Source organism: Engystomops pustulosus, chromosome 2, assembly GCF_040894005.1.
Source record: "Engystomops pustulosus chromosome 2, aEngPut4.maternal, whole genome shotgun sequence".
Lineage (NCBI taxonomy): Eukaryota > Metazoa > Chordata > Amphibia > Anura > Leptodactylidae > Engystomops > Engystomops pustulosus.
In genome coordinates, this window is record NC_092412.1 from 119,267,499 (window position 1) to 119,292,495 (window position 24,997).

General features: G+C 39.1%; 1 protein-coding gene across 2 annotated transcripts in view; it reads left to right on the forward strand.

Moving 5' to 3' along the window:
- The window catches only part of LOC140118356 (uncharacterized), a 315,197-nt gene that overhangs the window by 180,626 nt on the left and 109,574 nt on the right, over positions 1–24,997 (forward strand). For both annotated transcript variants that reach the window (XM_072136177.1, XM_072136178.1), the window contains exons 74-79: positions 4,554–4,713; positions 5,561–5,709; positions 11,190–11,407; positions 11,871–12,011; positions 13,006–13,212; positions 17,643–17,760. In XM_072136177.1, coding sequence (XP_071992278.1) covers positions 4,554–4,713; positions 5,561–5,709; positions 11,190–11,407; positions 11,871–12,011; positions 13,006–13,212; positions 17,643–17,760 — 993 coding nt within the window. The remainder of the gene's footprint in view (positions 1–4,553; positions 4,714–5,560; positions 5,710–11,189; positions 11,408–11,870; positions 12,012–13,005; positions 13,213–17,642; positions 17,761–24,997) is intronic.

Consider the following 24,997-nt stretch of genomic DNA (forward strand, 5'->3'; position numbering starts at 1 on the left):
GGACCACGGCCTCTGACCCCTGCAGTAGTTGGACGCCCACGTCCCCGCCCTCGTCCTCTACCCCTAGCCCTCGGGTTAAACATTTTTAAAATGAGAGTTATAACTTTTTTTTTTTTTTTACTTCTTTTTGTTTTTTTTGGTGTTTTTTTGTGTTTTTTTTTTTTTTTTTGTGTTTTTTGTTTTTTTTTGAGTTTTTAAAACCAAACAATCCTATCCTATTGCTATGGCTATTTTCTAGCCAAGTATCAAAGGAAGCACACTACTATGCCAGATGAGATGACACTGAGTTATTGCCTAATAGAAATCCAACCCCTACTGAATTTTGCCACTTCGGCCTTTGCTATGGATATGTGCGCCACTAAGCGCAGAACACAGCGGTCGCAAGTCTCACTACAAATTGCTCAGAATTGGCAAGTACATGCACTGCAGAAACTACAGCCACCAGCAGATCAACCAGAAATCAAATATATAGAACGCTACTGTAGGCTTCAAGAAGCTGTTTGTATTCTCCTCTGGCTATTTTCTAGCCAAGTATCAAAGGAAGCACACTACTATGCCAGATGAGATGACACTGAGTTATTGCCTAATAGAAATCCAACCCCTACTGAATTTTGCCACTTCGGCCTTTGCTATGGATATGTGCGCCACTAAGCGCAGAACACAGCGGTCGCAAGTCTCACTACAAATTGCTCAGAATTGGCAAGTACATGCACTGCAGAAACTACAGCCACCAGCAGATCAACCAGAAATCAAATATATAGAACGCTACTGTAGGCTTCAAGAAGCTGTTTGTATTCTCCTCTGGCTATTTTCTAGCCAAGTATCAAAGGAAGCACACTACTATGCCAGATGAGATGACACTGAGTTATTGCCTAATAGAAATCCAACCCCTACTGAATTTTCCCACTTCGGTCTTTGCTATGGATATGTGTGCCACTAAGAGCTAAACACAACGGTAGCAAGTCCCCCTGCTAATTCCTCACAAAATGGTAAAAGATGCAAATTAAAATAAAAAAAGTAGAACGTTATTGTAGCCCTAAGAAGGGCTGTTGGGTTCTTTGAGAATCACTCCTGCCTAACAGTAAGCTAATAGAACACCCTAACGCTTTCCCTGACCAGCAGCAGCTCTCTCCCTAGCGGCATCCAGAGACAGAATGATCCGAGCAGCGCGGCCAGCGGCTAGTCTATCCCAGGGTCACCTGATCTGGCCAGCCAACCACTGCTATCGACGTGTAAGGGTACCACGTCATGCTGGGTGGAGTGCAGAGTCTCCTGGCTTGTGATTGGCTCTGTTTCTGGCCGCCAAAAAGCAAAACGGCGGGAGCTGCCATTTTCTCGAGCGGGCGAAGTATTCGTCCGAGTAACGAGCAGTTTCGAGTACCCTAATGCTCGACCGAGCATCAAGCTCGGACGAGCATGTTCGCTCATCTCTAGTGGTGTCATTTTTTATGAATTTTGATGACGTTTTCAATGTTGCCATTCTTAGGACTGTACGACTTTTCAATCACATTTTATAGAATGTTTTATATTTTTTTAAATGGCAAAAAAGTGCCACTTTTGAATTTGGGCACTATTTTCTGTTACGGGGTTAAACGCAGTGAAAAACCATTATTATATTTTGATAGATCCAGAATTTTTGGATGCGGCAATACCTAATGTGTTTATGATTTTTACTGTTTATATCAGTTCTAGAGAAAGAGGGGCTGATTTGAATTTAGATTTTTTTTAAACTTTTTCTTTTTACTATTTTTCAGACTCCTTAAGGTACTTTAACCCTAGGTTGTCTGATTGATCCTAACATATACTGACATACTAAAATATGGCAGTATATGGGTATTTTCCTCCTCATTCATTACAATGTGCTGATAGCACATTGTAATGAAAGGGTCATAATGAGACAGCATGGGGCCCTTGGAAGACCCGAGGCTGTCATGGCGACGGATCACATCATGGGGAGCCACGATCCTCGGCAAGATGGCGGCGCCGATCGCGTGTGTTACCAGTAAGTCTTTGCTGCAATATGCAGCAAAGATTTACTGGCTATGGAGAGGGCTCTGCCTGTACTACTATGGCACGTGTTGGTAAGGGGTTAAACTCAAATATACCAGAGTACACGGTTCCAAACAGTAAAAAGAGAGAAACTGTGACGCACTACAAAATGAAGTAAAACATTTTGCACCATGTGTTGTTAGCCTGTGAAGTGTGCCCCTGATTCAGGAATTATGGTGCAATTTCTTCATTAATCTGGCGCCCACTGCACTGCAGGTGTGCGCCGTTTTTTTGGTGCACTTTGTTCGTGCTGCAGAATTGTGAAGCATGTTGGACAGAATTGTGGCGCATGGTCCGACTAAGCACTAACATGCCCCTTTTTGATCAAATTTTTTCTGTCTTATCAGATACAGAGCAGCCGTGACACAAAACTGGCACAGACACTTTATAAATTCATGTGCATGCAGTTTGCACCTTCTTTCTAGTGCAAAGTCAGAAGAAAAATATAGGACAATGGGGGTCATTTATTAAGGGCCCGATTCGCGTTTTCCCGACGTGTTACCCGAATATTTCCGTTTTGCGCCGCTTGTACTTAAATTGCCCCGGGATTTTGGCGCACGCGATCGGATTGTGGCGCATCGGCGCTGGCATGCGCGCGACGGAAATCGGGGGGCGTGGCCGAACGAAAACCCGACGTATTCGGAAAAACCGCCGCATTTAAAAACCGAAAATGTGTCGCATAAGGACCGCTTACCTTCACCTGGTCCAGCTCGGTGCATTCCGGCGCGATGAGTTTACTTTCAGCGCAGCAGCGCCACCTGGTGGACGGCGGAAGAACTACCTTATTAAATCCCGGCCGGACCCGAATCCAGAGCGGAGAAGCCGCCGCTGGAACGCGAATGGACCGGGTAAGTAAATTTGCCCCAATATGTTGAAAATGTATGAAAAAGTATGTTCAGAGGGAGGAATGCAAGATACAGACAATCCAGGCAGTGTGTCCATATACAGTTATAGACAATGCATTAGTGCACACAGCAAATATGAAGAACATCACACCGTTCTGATGTTCTTTATTTTTGCTGCGTGCACTTTATTCATGCATAATGCATTGTCTATAACTGTATATGGACACACTGGGGGTCATTTATTAAGGGCCCGATTCGCGTTTTCCCGACGTGTTACCCGAATATTTCCGTTTTGCGCCGCTTGTACTTAAATTGCCCCGGGATTTTGGCGCACGCGATCGGATTGTGGCGCATCGGCGCTGGCATGCGCGCGACGGAAATCGGGGGGCGTGGCCGAACGAAAACCTGACGTATTCGGAAAAACCGCCGCATTTAAAAACCGAAAATGTGTCGCATAAGGACCGCTTACCTTCACCTGGTCCAGCTCGGTGCATTCCGGCGCGATGAGTTTACTTTCAGCGCAGCAGCGCCACCTGGTGGACGGCGGAAGAACTACCTTATTAAATCCCGGCCGGACCCGAATCCAGAGCGGAGAAGCCGCCGCTGGAACGCGAATGGACCGGGTAAGTAAATGTGCCCCACTGTCTGGATTGTCTGTATCTTTCCTCTGAACATACTTTTTGTACATTTTTAATATATTGGGGCACTTTTATATAGTTTGCCTGTGTAGTGTGCAGAGGGTGCCAGATTCTGGATTTCTGGCACATGTTCTTCATGACTCTGACACTCCCTGTGCTTCCCCGAAAGAGTGCACCAACATTTTTTTTGGTGCACCTTTAACATGGGGAGTGCAACACACTTCTGCCAGACTGTGCAACTGAATGCCCATATTAGTGCCGGAATTTGTGCCACATGAAGAATAGTACAGCTGCGACACATAAAGTTTGTGTGTGACCCATATATGGTGCGGACACTTCTTAAATACATGTGCAAGTAGTTTGCACATGAAAGAAAGTAGTTGGCACAGAGGGTACATTGTAAATGTGCCCATTGTAGTTAATAAAGGAAGATTTTTACTTATTTTTGTTGTGGGTCACAGTTTCTTTCTTTTTTCCTGTTTGGTTATTGTTATTAGTAGCAGATGAAGTAGTAACATAGTAAGTACATAGTATGTAAGGCTTTTGTACCCTGTTGTTCCTGGATTACTGTCTGATGAATTCTGGTAATTACTTTTTGACCTGCAATGTTGCCACATGCATGAAAGACACCCAGGCCCTGTATTACATTGTCATCTTTTATTCATTAAATCGCATGAAAGCGATAAAAAAATATGACTTAAGAATAACATACAGTATATATGCTTTTTCAATTTTGAAATAATTTCATAACCTTCCTATGTATATAAATGGTTTTAGTTAATGTTATTATTTTTGTTCAGATTTACTATTACTTGTATTTCATTTTACACGTTTTCAATCATTTGCTTCTTTTCCCAATGCTTCTGTTCTGTGGCATAATTCAATTAGATATCTGCATCTCATTATTGTGCTTGGCTCGCCATGTTATTGGACAGGTGGTGACCTTGCTGCTGAGCCAGAATGTAGGCAGAAAAACTGTTATTGGTCTGCAGCTCAATACAAATGTATTTTTCTTCTGTAGACTGGACTCCTCAGCAGATGGAGAATGCGGCTATACTTTACTTTTCTTGCCAGCGGCCGGTTATATTGATAGATCCATGTTTCAGTGGGGAGATGTGGGTTCAGGAAATCCTTGGGACTTCCTCAGGAAAACCATTCTCTTTCATAAATCTACAAGCCCGGTAAGATAAAACCACATGGTCAAATTAAAATAAATAAAATGCACTACATGGAGTGTTTTTTTCTGTTACATTATTAGAGCAGATTTCCCTGGAAAGGATTTTTAAAATTTTTTTTTTATTTCAAAGCAGTAACGGAAAAACAATTGAAAGCTGAAGACATTAAAACGTAACTTAACAAATTTGCAAAAATGAATTGTACAGATGATATTGTAAAATACTTTATCAAAGAAATATGTTCATCTGTCCTTTACCCTTTAAGAAGTGTGGGTAAATCAGATTTCTGTTGCTGAGATGTAAAGGCACCTAATAATGTTTCTCAGGACATAACTCTGCATAGCCCACTTAGAGTACTAAATCATCAAAGGAGACATTGGGGCAGATTTATCAAGCTGTCTAAAAGTCAGAATATTCTTAGTTAAAGTTAAATATTCATGAGCGCTGATAAAATGAAAGCTGAGCTGTAATTGGTTGCCATAGGCAAATAAGAATATTCTGACTTTTAGACAGCTTGATAAATCTGCCCCATTATATATTTTGTAAAGAATTAATTGATAGGCTCCTTCCCTTAGCTCTTTACCATGTACAGGACTTCAAATACTCACTACAGGAGTAAGAAGAACACAAACAAAGCTCCAGCAAATGAAGTACATTGCAAAGTTTACTATTATCACCTGCACTGTTAAATTCTTAAATAAGCCAATGGATATATCATAAATAAAAAAAATTTTTATTAACCGAATTTTGAAAAGAACAACTAGTATCTTGTATCACATATTTCCAATGTATTTAATTAGATTTTAAGACTTCTAGCAAATTATAATTTTTCATGTTACATCTTTGTGGTTAGGCAAGCAAGCAATATTTTGGCTCCAATTGAGAAGACAATTTCATCTGGTGGCCCACTTATTTTAAGCAACTACTGCAGCAAATGGGATGACTTAATGATGCCTGTCATTGACCACTGTTATGCAGCGAATGACAGAAGCAGTCAACAGGGTAAGTGTTAACTATGAACTGTAGTAGGCAATATTAATGGATGCAAATGAATATGCAAAGCACAGTAGGTAAAATAACCTTGTTAATATGATAGAAAGAACAAGAAGGAAAGACGGTTTAAAAAGGCTGATCACATGTATCACGTTATACAGGCTATGTAAAATGCAAGCAAAATATCTATGTTTTTAAGATGGTAATCTCTCCTATAATAGTTTTAGAAAATTAGAAAAGGGGGTTTTTGAAGATTCTGAATTAGATCACCTTGTTGTCTTCCTTAAAGGGGTAAAACCCTCTCGGCATTCGCATCAAATTGAATTCATCTTCTATTCTATATATATTCAATTTCATGCTATTAAAATTTTTTTTACCTGTTTGCAGATAAATTTTAATTTATGTTGGCATGTTGCTCCTTATAAACAAGATAGTTATACTTTGCACGGGTGGCCAGATATGTGCAATAGATTCAATGTTCATTACCATGGCTGTGGGTCATGCAGAAACTCCTTGTTATTTAGTATGCAGAAACCATTTGTTTCTTTGTGAAATCAGGCAAGCAACGGTGGTTGTATCCAAAGACAACAATCTAATTTCTAAGGGAAGTATATAACTACATTTATGGGACATTATCTTCATACAGGTAAAAAAATGAATAACAGAGAAATATTAAATTAATTAAATTAAATGTGAATTCCCAGATCAGAATACTCATTTGGATTATACAGTAGTATCTTTATCATCAAAATACTGTATCTACGTAGTCACAATGGAACATAATTTTTATTGTCTATTAGCAGAACCTATGGTTCAACCTAAAACAAATAGAAAAATGGTCAGTAAAACAACTGAAGAGACAAAAATACTTGACCTATTTCAGCTAGAGTCATAATTATTCATTATACTTTAATGTTTGTTTCTTAGGGCATGCATTCTAAAGAATCCAAAACTTTTCTTTTACTTGTTTGCAAACTGTATTTGTTTTTGTAGTACTCTTGGGGGTTCATATAATAAATAAAGTTAAAAAGTTTTTTTTGTTTCTTTAGGGTATATTTTAAATATTACTTTAATATAGCCTATCAGACCCTGCCTAAGGTCGATTCAGAGGCCACTGTATAGCTCCCTGGTTGTGACAGCAACCACTGGCACAGCAGAGGAGCTGGTGGTGCATTTGATCCTAACCTGTAATTGCACAGCTCAGCCAAAGCTCATGCACATACTGGGGCAAATTTACTTACCCGGTCCATTCGCGTTCCAGCGGCGGCTTCTCCGCTCTGGATTCGGGTCCGGCCGGGATTTAATAAGGTAGTTCTTCCGCCGTCCACCAGGTGGCGCTGCTGCGCTGAAAGTAAACTCATCGCGCCGGAATGCACCGAGCTGGACCAGGTGAAGGTAAGCGGTCCTTATGCGACACATTTTCGGTTTTTAAATGCGGCGGTTTTTCCGAATACGTCGGGTTTTCGTTCGGCCACGCCCCCCGATTTCCGTCGCGCGCATGCCAGCGCCGATGCGCCACAATCCGATCGCGTGCGCCAAAATCCCGGGGCAATTTAAGTACAAGCGGCGCAAAACGGAAATATTCGGGTAACACGTCGGGAAAACGCGAATCGGGCCCTTAATAAATGACCCCCACTATGTTTCTTCTAGTGTGCAGTAACAAACATTTGAAAAAGAATCCATAATGACCATTGTAACAAGGTGTATCAGTGGCCATTAATGGGTCAACAACACTGTTAACAGTAACCCCTCCTGTTCCACTATGCTGTTGTTGGCCAACGTGTAACTATTTCAATATTATAAATGGGATAGATATTATATTATAATAATAGTTAAAGGGGTTGTCCACTTTCAGCAACTAATTGATATGGTTTGTGCAAGGAAAAGTTATACAATTTTCCAGTATACTTTCTGTATCAATTCCTCATGGTTTTCTAGATCTCTGCTTGCTGTCATTCCATAGGAAGCTTCATTGTTTACTTCCGTGGATAGAAATCTGTCCTTGGTCATGTGATGGACATGCATGTGCACAAGCTGTTAGTATCACACAGCTCTTATAACTCTGTGATAACGGTTCATGTACCTGCGTGTCCATCACACGACCATGGACAGATTTCTATCCACTGGGAGTTAATATAGAACCTTTCTACAGCAGAACAGCAAGCAGAGATCTAGAAAAACATGAAGTTACCAAAAGTATATTGGAAAATGTTATAACATTTCCTTACACAAACCATATCAACTCTTTGCTGAAAGTGGATAACCAGTAGATTTAATAAAAATAATTCTAGCTAATCCCTTGAAAGGCTGAAATTGACAAAACGCTGGGTATTATGACTATATACCAGTAATAACATCATGAAACTCTGTTCTTGCTTTATCAGTACACATATTCACATACCGGTATTAAGTATTTATTGGATTAAATGTTATTTTGAGGAAAGAAAAATATTTTGAGAAAAATATTTGAGAGGTATTTTTTTTTAAATACATCAAAACATGACAAGGCTTTCCAGCAATAATAAAAACGGCAAAAATCATGCATTTCAACTATAAATTTCCATTGATCTGATATTTAGCCCCAGAAATTGGAAGAGCATAATAAAAACTGGAGCTAAAAGACAACACATTAAAAGGCAGACATGTAAACGGTAAACTTTATTGGGCACATTTACTATGCACATTCTTTTAGGTGCAAACTGCTTGCACAGGTATTCAAGAAGTGTCTGAGACACATTTGTGTTGCTGCCAACTCTTATGTGGTGCGGCTGCACTAGTCATAATGTGATACAAATTAGAGGGTGTCTAAGTCAGATCGTGTGCTAGATGCAACATGCAAAGTCCAAAAGATTATGGGGCACGATCTTAGTGAATCGCGGCAGCTCCGAATCCTCGTCAGAGATTCTGGATCGGCGGCGTCAACAGGACGGGTTAAGTAAATGTGCTCTTATGTGTCACGCCCCATGTTAAAGGTGCACCAAAAAAAAGTGGTGCACTCTGTTGGAGCTGTGCAGGGAGCGGCAGATTCATGAAGAACGTGCACCAGAAATCCTGGAAATGGCGCCCTCTGCACACCACACAGGCCAACTACATATAGGGGGATATTTATCATATGCTGGCGCTCGTGCGCCAGTGTATGATAGCCCCGCCGCTGCAAATTCGCAGCCCGATTCATGATGAGGCTTCTGCCTCTTCATGTATCGGGCTGCCAGCTGCGCAGCGTTTTTCCTACGCCAGGCAGGGCCTGGCGTAGAAAAAAACGCAACCGGCGACTTTTCACGGCCGCGCCCCCCCTTCACGCCCCTTCACGCCCCACTGGCGTGAAGGTGGCGGATAGTGAAAAATAATCGCAAAAGCTAGCAATAAGCTAGCATTTGCGATTATTTCAGGGCCTCTGCGCCACTGGCGGTGCGCAGAGGTCCTGATAAATATCCCCCATAGAGTCTGCACTGTTGTTAGTAAATGTGCCCCTATATCTGCCACAGTGTGATGTAGAAGGACACTGCCGAGGTCAGTGATTGTACAGTGTTCACATTTCTGTCTATTTTATAGACTAATTTTAATATCATCTTACAGATTTTCATTACAAACTAACCAATGTCTCAAATAAATATATGATGTGTCCTGGCACAGTGGTGTATATTAATCCATTTGGAGAGAACAGCAATTCCCCAGTTTTTCTATTTCTAGAAATTGTTGGCAATGTAGTATAAATGACATAAAAACAGATATTTAGGGAGGAAAAAAAAACGGTTGAGAGCTATATCATGTTTATTGCGATGATTAGATTTTGATGACCTAATATGCTTTACAACTTTTCAGCCATGCTTCTTTAACGTGTGGAAACAGCCTTGCTTGAAATAATGTTTTACTGCAGTTTACAATGTACTGGATGTTGCAGGTTCTTAGTAACCTAATGGGTTTCAAATGATATCTTCAGTCATAATTTGCAGTCCACATCAGCAGTCCTCCTAATGTTATTTCTGCCTGTATGTATTTCACTCTAATAACAAGAATGTTTCCTAGAAATAGAGAACAAGATATTTTATTGTGAATGCAGAAATTTATCTTTGGGTTATTTGTAAGTGTTTTTTAAAAAAAAAAAAAAACTCAAGCCAATTTTATATGATGAAACTTATACCCGACATGTAAAGAGTTTCTCTACAGTAGTTTGGCTTTTCCCAGTTATTGTAACCTAAAACCACATTAACAAGTGCGTAGCTTGAGGTAAAATAAAGCCTAAGAGCCTAAGGGCGCATACACACATAATTGTAGTGTAGTGTCTAGTATTTATCCAAATCCCATATACACACTGTGGACACAATCAGGTCCATTTTACAGCCATTTCTTTATGTGCTTAGGCTGACTTCACACGTAGTGTGTTATGCATGGTTTTTCTGCACAGATTTTAGATTTCTGTATATTATAATAGCATTAAAGTGGATGTGATTTGGAAAAAGTAATGTAGGCAATGCATTTTTTTTCTGTCAGAAAATTGTTGTGCAATGGGGAAAACAATATTGATAACTGTCATGGCTTGACTGATTTGTATGTCTCGAATTTGTACAATCACTAAAAATATGTCAGGTAGATGGATGCTGCTCTCTGGTAAACTGTTATGTTTCCCATGTAGATAGCTGCAGATGTGTCTTTCTTCTGTCCTCCTTCTTCTTTTTCTATCTGTCCTCTTGGCTGTACCAGCCCAAATATGTGTATCATAAGCTAAGCAGCTGTTCGCACAGCATCAACATAACACAAAGTTATATTCCAACTATGCTAGTTGTATATATTGGATTTTGTCCTGCCTGCCTCTGATGTCACCGGGCTCAACTGCAGAGAGTGGGGTGGGGGGGTGCATATTTTATACAATTTCTTGGCTACCGTGACATAGACTGGAGTCATTAGCATAAGTTATTTTTTAGGCGCATCCTGAAGTTACAAAAACTTGTTTCTAATACAATAAAATGCAACGCAAAGTAAGTTTGGGCATCTACCATCAGAAATTCTGATATAGATGTCCTTTAAAGGACACCTGTCATCAGGTCTCTGTCCCTATTTCTGTCACCACTACCTGTTGGAGCAGCTAACAAGGATCCCACCCCAGCCTTTATCTAGTTATTTCATACATTAATCATTATAAAATCATCTTTTCTTTATTATGTAAATGAGGCTGGTCACATGGTCAGAGGCAGTGATGTCACCCCTGTTACCCCATTATATTTTGTGAGGAAACCCCATAAAGAAAGACAGTGTAGTTTTTATTTGGGAAAGTTCTATCAATATTGGTGCAAATCTAAAGTGGCAATAACAATATGTTCTCTTAATGTAATAACCTGAAGTTGTTGGGGAAATGCTTGTTTTCCAGTTTGCATCAGTTTTGATACATTTCTCCACATCTACACTACCAAGTTTGTTATCTTCAAAGTTGTATTTATTAAGATGTTACATGGTATTTTTTTTAATAAAGTGTTTGATGTCTAACCCTTTAGGATCATCCTCAATAATATCATTCAATGGACATAGACTTCTTTGTGCAGATGACTTCAAGCTGTACCTAGCAGCCTGTGAACTGGAGCCACATCTCAACACTGAGATCAACTCAGGAGCAACCATTATCAATTACAATTTCTCTGAAGGAAGCCTGCTTGAGTTATTAATCAGAAGAGCATTTGCTATCCTCCAGCCTGATCTATGTAGCCAGTTTGTTGTAAGTTGTAAATAGCAGTAGACTTTATATTTATCATTGTTTGACAGAGTTTACAGATTAAGAATAACTAGATATCGATATTGAAAATCTGAAACGATTATGGTAATAGAGTCTGGTCGGCACACAGTGGGGCTTATTTGCTAAGGTTCGCCCTGCTCACTTTTGTTGGACTGTTTGCCGGGTTCCGGCTTTGCAGAGCTTTGACAGGTATTTAACAGGGTTGCGCTTTGATTGGATTGGATTGTGGCGTGGCTGTGCTGCCTTTCATGAGACAGAAATGGGGGCCGTACCGTCTACTTGTCACGTTTCCCAACCATCTTTATTCTGATTTCAAACAACAGCAAAAAATATAAAAAAAACTATATTTCAGGCTCAAGCTGAGTTATGCACCAAGAATGAGTCTGGGTGCTGCATTACACTAAAACAGCTAGTGTATATATCAATATATATGTCCTTTTTACAGGAAATAAGACACAGTATTCTGAAAAACCAGCAAAGTTTAAAAGAACTGGCAAAGAAAAGTAGAGAATGTTTACTTTCTTCAGAATTAAGCAGTGTGGATGGCGATGTCAATATTATTAAACTTTTTAAAGAGAGGAAAAAGGTAAGTAAAAAAATAAAATTTTCATGCTGTTTTCATTTACTGAACAAGTCATAGGTAGGGATGATTGGGCCCACTTAAAGGAAATCTACCATGAAAATCAAGCATGATAAACCAGCGACACTCATACAGGCAATGTGACTCTGGAAATCTTCTTATATTTGTTAGCCAGGTCCTTCTTCATTCTAAAATAAACGTAAACAATTATGCTAATGAGTCTGAAGGCTGCTCCTGGGTTCCTCCAGACCCCATCAGTGCTTTTGATCACAAGCAGTTACAATGAGCAGAGCAGGTCTTGTAACAGCCTATGAATCTGCAGGACTGCAAACCTCTGGTAACACTCCCCCAGAGCTTCTCTGGCTCATTAGTATACATTGAAAAATTCATTCTAGAAGGTTGGAGGCTATGGATAGCAAGTATAAGCATATTACCACAGTCACAGTGCCTGCATCTATGAGTAAGTTTCCCTGGTTTATCAAGCTTCATTTTGATGGTAGATTTTCCAACTTAAAAGTCCTATTTGGGCTTAATTTCTATTAGGGACTGGGGTCAGGACCTTGCCCCCAGTAACCATTTAAATTCTGCTGGCAAACTCGATACTGGCATTTAAATAGATGCAGTGTGTGCATGCTGGGACTAATGTGCCGCCATTTTGGGGAAGTTCTGCCCCACACATTTGCTGGCCAACACCAATCGCGGCCGTTACTAGAGCCAGATCCAAAACCTGGAACCCAAACCAGCAAAGTTTTGTGCCCTTAGCCATAGTCATAGATAGACCATCATCATCATCATCATCATCATCATAATAATAATAATAATAATAATAATAATAATAACTGCTTTATTCATATAGCGCACAGATTCCGCAGCACTACACAGTTCATATCATCTCTCAATTTGGGACTTGAGGATTACCCTTAAATGCCTACAAACTACACAGAGTAAATATAGAATAGGCACAAAAAAATAATCATATATTGTTTCTGTGTTTTTTTAGATTTCACAAGAACTTGCAATGGCTAAATCATGTTACAATAATCTTCTACTAAAGAGAGATGAGCTGTACCCATTGGCACGGAGAGGAGCTCTGTTTCATTCCATCTTGAAGTCTCTGAGATCGCTTGCTGATGAATATTGCTTTTCCTTAGATTTCTTTCTAAAACTGTTCAACTCAGCTATCAAAACAAGTAAAGATTTTATACAGGTATTGGAAATGTATTCCTTATTTTTTTTATAAATGGGTGTTAAAGAGGTCCTTTCACCACCTCATACATGTAAAGAGTAACAAACCAAAATACATGACAGATTGAGGAACACTTTGAATTTTCTCTCAGACACAGGGACTGGAGCTGGAGAAATCTTTTGTGCAAATCTTTTCTGATGCTGTCTCTGATGAAATTATAGACCATACAGCCAGGGAAAGGGGAAGTGGCATTATGTTCAACTGTGTCAGTACACGTCACTCACTTACCCCAGCCTTACCTGAATAATGTAATTAAGTCAGGAACACAAACTGGAGAGAGTAATTTACAAAGTGGAGGGAAGGGGGAAGCAAATAACTGACACTTCCATAGACCTACTGGAACCTACTGTTTGTATGGTCAGTACAATATGGGTGACCCTATTAGGGTTTTGGTCTTATCATGGTCAAGTTTGTGGTGAACAGACAATGTTATAGAATATTAAAATAAACATTTCTTAACTATTGAATCAATTACAATATTTGGAAAGGAGCAGGGAATTCTAGAGGCTTGTTCTGATTATTTTGTTACGTTTAAACATTGCCTGGAATCTTCTCTTTTTTGGAGAGCCCCAATAAAGAATGCTTTACAGCGTTACTTAGGTTGAATCAGAAATATTTGTTCAAGAACATTCTCATTCACTACTTTACATTACGTATATGTAAGTGCTGCTTAGATAACTGATATCTCTGGTGAAAGATTTTGGGAAGTATAGAAATGCAATGGCATCTCTGGTCAAATGAGGGGTCTACCCTTTTTTTCACAAACTGGATCTTCACAGAGCACACAACTGTACATTGCATTTGTGATATGTACCAATCAAGCACATGAGGAAAATATCACCCATCGAAGCTGATGGAATCTCAAGAGTAAAAGATGGAAATAAATTGTATGCTGTGAAACTCTAGAGGATTCTTGTGCTAGCTGTGAAATAATTTCATCATTCTAACAATCCACTACAATCTATATCCCCTCGCGCTGCTCCCTCAGTGCAGCAGATTTATTGATTATACCTACTGAGCACACGCTTCTTCTGTGCCCAGCAATCCCAGTGATTGCCTTTTTATTAAAAATGTTCTATGGAAAAGCTCCCCTTGTCCCAAACAGATAATTGTATCTGTGGATAAGAGGATAAAGAACAGTTTTTTGTGCATCTACCTTTAAAGGGTATTACAATGAAGACAAGATTCTTAAATGTACTCAGGATAACAAAATAACACATCCTCTAATTCTATTAACCAAAATACAGCATTTCACAGCTATAGGTCCAACCTGCCTCTATCAGTCCTGATGTACACAATTTCAGTTGCCCCTAGACATGACCCTGTAACTTCTGAGTTAGGTTTGGGAAAGCCATCTTGGATTTCTTTGTGAAGGCTGTGGAGCTGAGATTTCTCTCTATCTCTCTCTCTCTGTACTCTAGCCCCGCCCCCTGCAGTCCAGGATGGAGCTCACTCACTTACACAGACACTAACATCCTGTTGGCAGCACCATGAGGAGAATTACAAGCTACAGGCAGATTAGTTCTTTATCTGGGGAGGCACAGCAGGAAGGCACAGAAGATATATGTGTTATGGAATAGCAGAGATGTAGGAGAGCTGACTGCCATTAAGTGTAATAGGCACCTCATGGATCTCATAAGCTCTGATCCGTCTCATCTCTCTTTCTATGTGTCAGATACAAGTACAATGTTCAGAAGGTAAATGAAAGTGTATATAAACCTGTATCCTGATAATCAAACCACATTGTCAGCTCACAGAACTAGAGGTATCTTCCCCGCCCACATCCTGGAATTTTCCACTGACCATCCTAGGGAATGATAGGAGCTTAAACAGCAATAAAACTGAGTAAAATGGTTAATTAAAGGGTTAAAATGATCTTTATTGTGTTAACATCACTAGGATAATGAAATTTGAGAAGTTTCTTTCATGGGAAAACCACTTTAATTTTGTGAGCAGGGGCATGCATGGTTTGATTGTTAAAAAATGGGAATGCTCTACAAGATATTTTATCACAATACATTATGAAAAGTAAGTGGACACCCAAATAAACCATACATATATAATTCATTTTGGACACTACTCTAATAGTGTAGATATGGATTTTTATTGCAATGCAAAAATCATGTGCACTTTACAAGAACCTGTAGGGTGCTATGCCAATCAAGCCACAACTTCCTACATTACACTAATATTAATATTTTTCTACTATCACTCTACCAAACATATATTATCTCATTTAATCTTATGCATATGATTGGCAATGAAGATCTAGCTTGCTGAAACCTGGAAAACAGTAGTTAGTCAAACACATCACTCTTTGCAGGTGGTGCTCGAGTAGGGGACAGCCCCTTATCAAAATCACTTGTTACTCACATTTTATGCAGTGAAGTATATTTAAATCTGGAAAACACACTTGATCAATTGTGACATCCTTTAAGAGTTTGGCCACACTTTTACATAAGTAACCAATGTGCCTTTACTGCCTTAATAATAATAATCCCTCAATGTTTATCAAGTGATTCAGCAGTACTGCTACTTACTTTTGTGCTGTGTGCAGACTCTCCAAGATTTTTTGTCTGAGCTTTGCTGAAAAAGAGGAGCTGAAGCAGGAGAGTTAGGATCCTGCTCCCTTCCCCTCTTCCCGCCTCTGTCAGTTAGGATGTACTGTGAAAAGAAAGATACATTGTGTGAAATAGAGATATAACTACTTGTTTCTATATTTATTTCTATATTTCTATAGAGCTTTATCTGCATATTCTAGAATATTACTTTTGAAGCTTTTAGGCTAAGAAAATCCTCACTCTATTCTCATGTGATCTTGTGGCCCATCATGTTGGTACCTCTGACATCAATGACATGTAGTTCATATCCTACCTAAGACAAGTAAGAAAAATGACATGTAATGTTTATAGGCAAATCAGGATCAGTCCCTGTGCTAACAGAGCATTTCTTGCTCTGTCAGAGAGAGGCTTCCTATAGTCAGAACAGGAGAGAGGAAGGGGTGGTGAGCCCTAATACTTAAAGGGGTTTGCCCATGAAAGAAAATTCTCAAATTTTAATCCCCTAGGGATGTTTACACAATAAAGATAATTAATAACTCCTTACTTTACAATTTTCTTGCAGCTCTCTAAGCAGACACATTAGGATCCCTCCAGTGCTGTGTGATATGATGTGTGCTGACAATGTGGTTAGATTATCAGAGTCCAGGTTTATATACACTTTCATTTAGCTTCTGAACATTGTACTAGTATCTGACACTTAGAAAGAGAGATGAGACAGATCAGAGATGAGAGATGATGAGATCCATGAGAAGCATATAACACAAAATTACATTCTCAGCCTACTACATCTCAGCCACAACATGTACTGTCAGATTTGCAGTGCATACCTCCCCCTCCCCTCTATAAAGACCTAATCTGTAGCTTGTAGCTTTACTCTCCTCACTGTGCTTGCCAGCAGGAAGTCTCTTGTGTGTGTGAGCTCGTCTTGGAATGCAAGAGTGGGGGCTGGAGTGCAGAGTACAGTGTCAGATAGGAGAACAATGTCTTCCTGACCCTAAAGTCAGAAGATTAACGGTTGATAATATACCTTTAAATAATATACCTTTCCCGGGGCAAGCAAAATTGTGTACACCAGGACTCATAGAGACAGGTTGGAATTATACCTGTGAAATGCTTTTTTTTTTTGTTTATAATTAAAGGAATTAGAGAATTTCTTATTTTGTTATCCTGAGTATATTTAATAATCTTGTCTTTATGGGAATACCCCTTTAACTCCTACAACTGCCCCTGCCTACTTGATAGCTGCCCTAAACAACTGCCTACAACTAAACAATGTTCCCTCAGGTGAAGCATAAAGAGCACAAAAATAGTCAGCCAGCTGAATCATAACTTGGAAAGTATGTAAGAAAAAAACACTTCCCAGAGGAAAGAATAGTCAAAGCTGAAGTCTCAACAAATTTCAGGCCAGAGATGCTGCAACTGCTGCTGCTGCGTTGGTTGAGGGTCGTTCCTTCTTTTCTGCTAAAAATCTCTGGCTGCTATCCTGCCCATGCAACTTGAGTTTAATTTGAAGTGATTATTTAGTTGTAGACACAATGTGAGTAATACAAACAATGCACAATTTTCCTGATCATTTGCAGATTAGTTTTAGTAATTTACTATACCAAGAAATGGTCATAACCTAAAAAAAAATTTGGACAAATACTGTAGCGTATACTGTAGCTTATTATAAACTGTTAAACCTATAAAAAAATCCACTAAACATTTTATTTGTATGAAGTTCTCTTCTACAGATGATTTTGGTTTTATTTAAGACAATATATTTTATTCAGAGCATGTATAATGAATTATTCTTTCTTTGTCTTTTTTGTAATCCTTTTAACTTCATAGAAGAATGACATATTTCATGAAGATGTTCCATCGGTATCTCCAGGTTTGAAGCACCATGAAACTGATAGTCAGGTGTCAGAAACTGTTACTCACAGTGAAGATGTAAAGGATACTGAAGGTATCTATAGCCTTTTCTACAATTGAGTATACTACTATGGCAGTACTGAGTATTTGATTTTTTATGTTACACTGCAAGTTAATATTGTTATACTTATGTTTTTATAGAGCACATCTTTGTATAGTTGCAGTACATTTCCCTTGTATGTTCCTTTATTACTTATACTAGCTACGTGTTCTGCTTGTACTCAAATATATTTTGAGCAGGACTGTGAAAGCCTAGAAAGTCCACAAACTATGATAAAGGAGAAGGGAAAGCGGCACTCATGGACAACTCGAGATAATTAATAATATAGTGCTTTAAAATGTAAAACTTTAATACATTATATTTCAAAAAAGCACCATCGTTGGATTAATCCGTCGGAGTCGTCCATGAGTGCCGTTTTACCTTCTCTTCTATGACTGTCTCCAACGGCTATGGTCTAGTACGTGCACCACAGTGATTCTTTGGGTCCACAGATCGGGGACTTCACCGAGTGGTGAGCTTTTTCTCTTTTGGATAAACTATGATAAAGGTATAAGGGGTTATTGTATTGTGTACAAGCCTTGATATTGTCTCAATTCCTGTGCCTATTTCCCCCCTTATACCATTTCCATAGCAAGTGGACATGGGGGGGGGGGGCGTGTAGTGAGACATGACAGTTTCTGTCAGGGCCTGGCATACAATTGTACAACTGCACATTCTGAAGAGAGGAAAGCCTTTTAGTATAGCCAGGCACCACCTCTAGGGGGAGTTAACATCATGTGCTGGCCCATGATGCACAGTTGTTGTTTGAAGCCGCCCCCCTACCACAGACTTCATGCAGATGTTGCAATGTGTGGGATGCTACATGGCAATCTTATAACCATGGAGCACCCTCTTACTTAAATTTGAGACATTGAGGTCATTGTTAACCCAGTTTTCACCCAGTACAGTGAATAAATTTTTTGGTTACCACTTTAAGTTGTCAAGTGGACCCTGGGATTTATTACTTTTCACAAAAGTCAAAATTCTTTATTACAAAAATCAAAAATGGTTCTATAGTATGTAGTTCATTATTGAGGTCTTATGATAGCAGTATTATATGACTTAACTCATTTATGGCAATCTCTCAAAGAGACCTGTACTTTTAATCTTTGAGTCATCACCAAAACATGGAGCAGATATTTGGCACATTTTACATCAAAGCTATTACATCCAAATAAATAATTGTCTAGGAGTTTCAACACATAGAATTTTTAAACAGAAAATTACTTCTGATATACAGTCAGTCAAAAAGGAACATCTTGGATATAATTATAGACATGGTAGAAAATGCTGCTCGAAGACCAGGCTCAAGCTGAGTTAATTGTGTGCAGCTGCTGACCACTTCTCAATTCCCTGTAATGAGCCATTGTATTTGCCCTGGAGAGACGCTACCCAGTGTTTAGGAATAAGCTAGCCGAGAAAATGCCAGGGCTTTGACTCAACAAAGCTGCTCTGGCAAATAATAAAGTCTGGTAATGTGCAGACATGTGTCCATTAGACTTTTATATCCATATATCAGATGGACCGTGACCACCAGTCGAAAGCTTGGACCATTTACTAGAAACCTTTTGCTTTTAGGAAAATAACCTACTTAAACTAATTGGATCCTAAGCTCCCATGTGAAATCTCTGTTTTTTCTATTTTTCTGCTTCATCATGCAGTTTTGCTATATTATTTCACCCAATTGTGAATATAGATTTTCCGTGATTCACATAAAACATGTAATAATGACTTTTGAAGTTTTGTTGTTTGTATATTTATAGTAAATATAGTAAACAGTTGAATCATGTCCACACTGGCCAATTTAGGAGGGAAAGTATAATATACAATACTGTAACTGTTGTAGAACATTTTCTATTATCAATAAGCAACTTCAGTATCTATGAACATGTAGTTGGTAACTAAATCTGGCAAAGCCATAAAGCTTCCATCACACATGGTGGAATTATTTATTGCTACTAGTTTTGTCATCAACCCCATAACGCAAAAAGACGTTACTACACGTCCTGTTGTGTAGGGGAAAGTATGAAGTGAGCTCACGTGCTGAGCCTGCTTCATACTCACCGGGTGTTTGGTTCACAATGGATCGCGGGTGTTAACCCTTTGATATAGGAAATGCTTATATGGACAGTGACATCAAAGATGTCCTTCCTCCTGCTGAGCAACATATACGCTCAAGAGGGATGCGATAAGCTGCATCTGTTCCGCATAGGTTCCTATTGCCCCCGCTTAGCTCATACATCACTCAGCAGGAGGCAGCAGGATTGAAAGAGGTAGCTTGCTTTGTCTTTCCATCCTCCCTTTACCACTGAAAACAATGTACAGTGGTCAGACGGTGGCAACGACTCTGCCTCCATCTGCCATTATGGGGCAGATTTATGAAGCTGTCTGACAGTCAGACTATTTCTAGTTTCCCATGGCAACCAATCACAGCTCAACTTTCATTTTACCAGTGCTCATGAATATTTTAAAGGGGAGCCGTGATTGGTTTCCACGGGCAACTAGAAATATTCTGGTTTTCAGACAGCTTGATAAATCTGCCCCTATATGTCAATATATGATTTGAATATGGGAGTTATTCATATATTTGAAAAGGACACATGGAGGAGCGGTTTCACCAAGGGGAGGGGGGACTACTCCTTTATAGCCACTCCCAGGGGACAAGTGCCAAGTCACAGAGCGCATGGCATTGAAAGATACTATATAGCATATCTTTTTTTCTGTAAAACCTCTGTGGGGACTCGGGGAGTGCTAAAAATGTAGCCTCAATTTTCTGTGCACATTGAAGTGATATTCGGATGAATGGGGAGATGGCTCTGTGGCTTTTTTGAGAACCCAGACATTGTTCAGCAGTTATACAGTGTGTGTATTTGTTAAAATACTACTTAAGCAGTTTTGCAGCAGGTTTGAATGCAGTTTCAGTTTAACATGTGCAATATGTTAAATGCCAGCTTTGAACCAATAAACCAGAAACATAATAGGCAATATATTCACTCCATAATGTATTTCTCTGAATGGGATTTCATGTGCTGGATATGGATTGTGCTTATATGGTGTTTTTTTTCCTTTACAAAGCTCATGTGTATGTGTAATGAATATGGCTCTATTTCAGAAGAGTGTAGCCTGCCTTTAACCCCAGTATTCATAGCTTGTTCTGGTTCTTAACACATGCAGGTGGGTCCACCGAGAGCTCACATAGACTCCAGTAATCTGTGCAGCTATGGTTTGCTTTTCTTTAATGTGTTGCGTACTGGACCGATCTCTCAATTTCCTCATTCCAGAGCTCCAGTAATGTATTTGACGAGATCGCAACAGTGCACGTTTCAAGTTACAGATGGGGAGATTAAATATTGTTTCTGTGCGCGCCATAAACATCTGGGACTTGTTTAAAGGTTTTCTATGGGCTTGGAGTGCTTTCTATAACACGTGACATCCTTATAGTATAACTAGGAGTTTTTTTTGTTTTATGGAGTTGGATCGCAAAAGGAAGAATTTGAAATGAGCCCCTTGTAGAACATTTGGACTTAGAACTCCGGTATGTGGAAAGAAGACGGCTGCATATGGTTAGTGGCTGTAAAGTGCAGCCTCGCTAGGATGTTGCATATAATAGAAAAGGTGCTATGTGTGCAGATTAGTTGGAAGTGTTGAAGTGAATACACATACAGTGGTTTTGCATAATGAGGTGTAGAGAATCCCACGGGAGGTTGTTAAAACAGACAAGACAGCCTGTGGTAAACAACGAGAAGGTACTCTTTGAAAACAGATGGCTTTTGAAATCCTGGCAAATAGCTGTTTTATAACTAAAAAATCTGTTATTTTGGGGAAAGGTTCACCTCCTCCTTCTTCCTCCCATGCATATTTTAAACCTGCATTTTATATAATAAAATTCTGTTTCTAATTGAACATTAGTCGTACAGCTGACTGTAAACATGTTGGAGGATGAAAGAGATTAGCACCTTAAATGGTCTCATCAATACATAATTCTCATGCCGTATTACTAACATGAGATAATGTTCCTGTCGCAGTTAGTTGGGCTGCTCGTATTTACCACGTTTCTCCTGCGGGAATGTTTTAGTGAAATACACTGTAATTTTAGATGGTATCTATTTGCATTCTGGGCAGCATACAGTTTCTATGATGTGACAGCAGTTTGGATTACTGTTTCCATATGAAATTAATCTACTTCAGTGAATGTCATGAAGTGTCTGGGATATCATTTAAATGAGAACAATGACTATGTAATTGGCCCCGCCTGGGGATACGTTATATTGCAGATAACTGGGGTCCAGATGGGGGGTGAAGCGCTTTTTTAGATTTGTAAACAAATAGCAGGATAATCTTTTTTCACCCTGAATGAGCAGAAAATATTGGCCTTGATAGGTGTTCAGTGTTTTGTGGCTGTAATGCATTCGCTGATGTAATAAGTCGAATATTTTCATTTGTTAAAGAGTTTCTGCTTTGTGACTTGCGGAGGATTTGTTGTTTGCTATTTTTATGATACAATATGATACAATTGTACTTTATTGATCCCCTTGGTGGAAATTCTCTTATACATAGTGTCCTGGCACAGTTAGAGACAGGCCTTCCTTACAGTTACATACAAACACTATGAGAGGCACGTTCTTACATGTTGCTAGTTTCTTTGTTGCATACAAACATAGTTATAGGACATTGCAATACAACACAATACAGGTTAACATAATGACATTACATTACATATGGGGAAACAGTTACTGTACATAATACACTAGTCACAACAACAGCATTCCTTCTCACTTACGGTAAGGCATTGGTTGTGATCATTTGCATTTCAGTTTCTCCAATGAAATTGTTGTTCTGGTGTTCTTGGCTGCCAGGTTCTGACACTCCATTGCACCCAGTTGTGTGCGACATGGAACTCCTGCTGCTGCTGATCTGCTTGGTGGTGAAGGGGTGATAGTGCCAACCTGGGATTTTAAAGTGTGATCACTTTATATGATCTCTTTTAAAATAAATATTAACTAAAATTGTAGTTCTTAGCCATTTATATGAAGATTAATTTGGAGTGTTTGGGTCTGTCTTCAGCTTTGTAGAAGTTGATCTGTGATTTTTTTCTATGCTAGGAAACGTCTGGGCACATTATACTTTTTTAGTTACGCTTTTCCTTTGTACAGTGACTATAACATTACATGCATATGTGCAGATTTGCTCCAAATATTTCTGTGCAATTTAGCTGAACAGGACAAACAAATTGTATACATGGAAAGGTTGGATGGGCAGTTTGGTATTTATGTGGCTGACAGTTATACAGGCGGTCCCCTACTTAAGGACACTCGACTTACAGACAACCCATAGTTACAGACGGACCCCTCTGCCCACTGTGACCTCTGGTGAAGCTCTCTGGATGCTTTAAAATAGTCCCAGATTGCAATAATCAGCTTAAAATTGTCTGCAATTAAGCTTTATTGATAATTCTTGGTCCTATTACAGCAAAAAAATTTGAAACTCCAATTGTCACTGGGGCAAAAAAAAAAATTGTCGGGAACTACAATGATAAAATATACAGTTTCGACTTACATACAAATTCAACTTAAGAACAAACCTACAGTCCCTATCTTGTATGTAACCCGGGGACTGCCTGTATAAAGATAGGGAGATCTATTTACAATGTACAAATAAATGAATAGACGGATAGTTCATCAAGTGTTTAAAACTACAACTGTAACCCTAACCAAAGCAAAGTATGTTTCAACATCGTCACAGATGAGGATTCTTTACTGTATAAGCATTAAGACTGTCAAGGCCAAAAAAAAGAGTTCTCCTTCTGGAAAAAGCCTTTGCAGTCCACCTTTTTAGGCATAATAGGGAAAATCACAACTCACAATTCTGATGGGTTTGTTGTGTTTGTTTTTGGATCTAAAAACTTTCATGTATGTAATTGCTGAATTTTTGGTGCAGAATATCGCATAATTTCAGGCATGGAAATTTTTAGGCATAAAAACTCGGGCAACAAACCTGTCAGAGTTATGATAAATCCCCCCACGGATTCTTAAAGGTTATGCATGCTCCACAGGAGATTTTGGGTATGTAAGTGAGTTTTCCAAACTAGAAAAAGTTGTGAGAGTTGATTTCTTAAATAATATATTTTTCCTTAAAGCTAGAAGATTGCTAGTTATGGTTACTGCCAATGGTTTTATACCCATCTATTTATCCACAAATGAGTGGATTGTGTCAACTTCTGTTAACAGTTAAAGGGGTTTTCCATAAATATGGGGTGGAAAAAAGTGCACCCTTACCCCATTCTGGCTTGGAAAGATTGGACTGACTGCAGCCAATAAATTGGTTCCTCAGGACAGGTGACAACAAAGGAAGTGAAATCCCCAGAAAGATGGAAGTGACATCCTTTGGTCCAAGGAGGCCATACTACTCATTGTCTGTAGTTAGTCATATGACTCATCTCCAAGACCTTCAGACAGATACAGGCTCAAAAACTGGAAATACTGAAGTCACATGGGAATTGAGTGCTGGAGCAGGTTAAGTTTCATTTCTTTGTTGCCTTCCCAGTCCCCTGGGTATTTTCCAGATTCCTTGAAAACCACTTTAATTCACAAAATATATGTGTCTTCTGGTCATACCACTTAAGTTCAGTAGCACTACAGCTTTCCTTACACTGTGGTGATTCTAGATCCACATGATTCTACGATCTTGATCTTATTTGACCTCATCCTAAATTATCTGGGCCTTAACTTTATTAAACCATACAAAGATTGTAATATCCTAAATAAGTGACATTAGTTTTACATAGGCATCTGTACTTTCCTACATCATATTTGACTAGTTAGTTAAAAAGGCATAGCGTTAAGAGTAATTGACAATTATGGGGATGTGTCAAGATCAAATCATCCTTCAGGGCTAAAATAGTTCTGAGAACAGCAGCTTAATGTGCACTTTTCAGCTTTATGTTCATTACAATATCTGCTCCTGAAATGTTTAATTAAATCCCACACATTACTGTGGTTACGCATTCAGCAAAAGAAGTATTGGACCAACAGTTTGTCCTTTAGCATCATTATACCAACATGTGTAATTCTTTTGACTGACCCACGGATAATAATACTTAATACTTTATTCATACCAATACCTTTCAGCACTCCTCAATATTGTCCTATGGCATTGGTGGTGTACCTATAGCACATGTGGCCGAGGAGTTCCTTTGAGCCCTCACTGTGGGCACCTAGGGTGTTATTAAAAC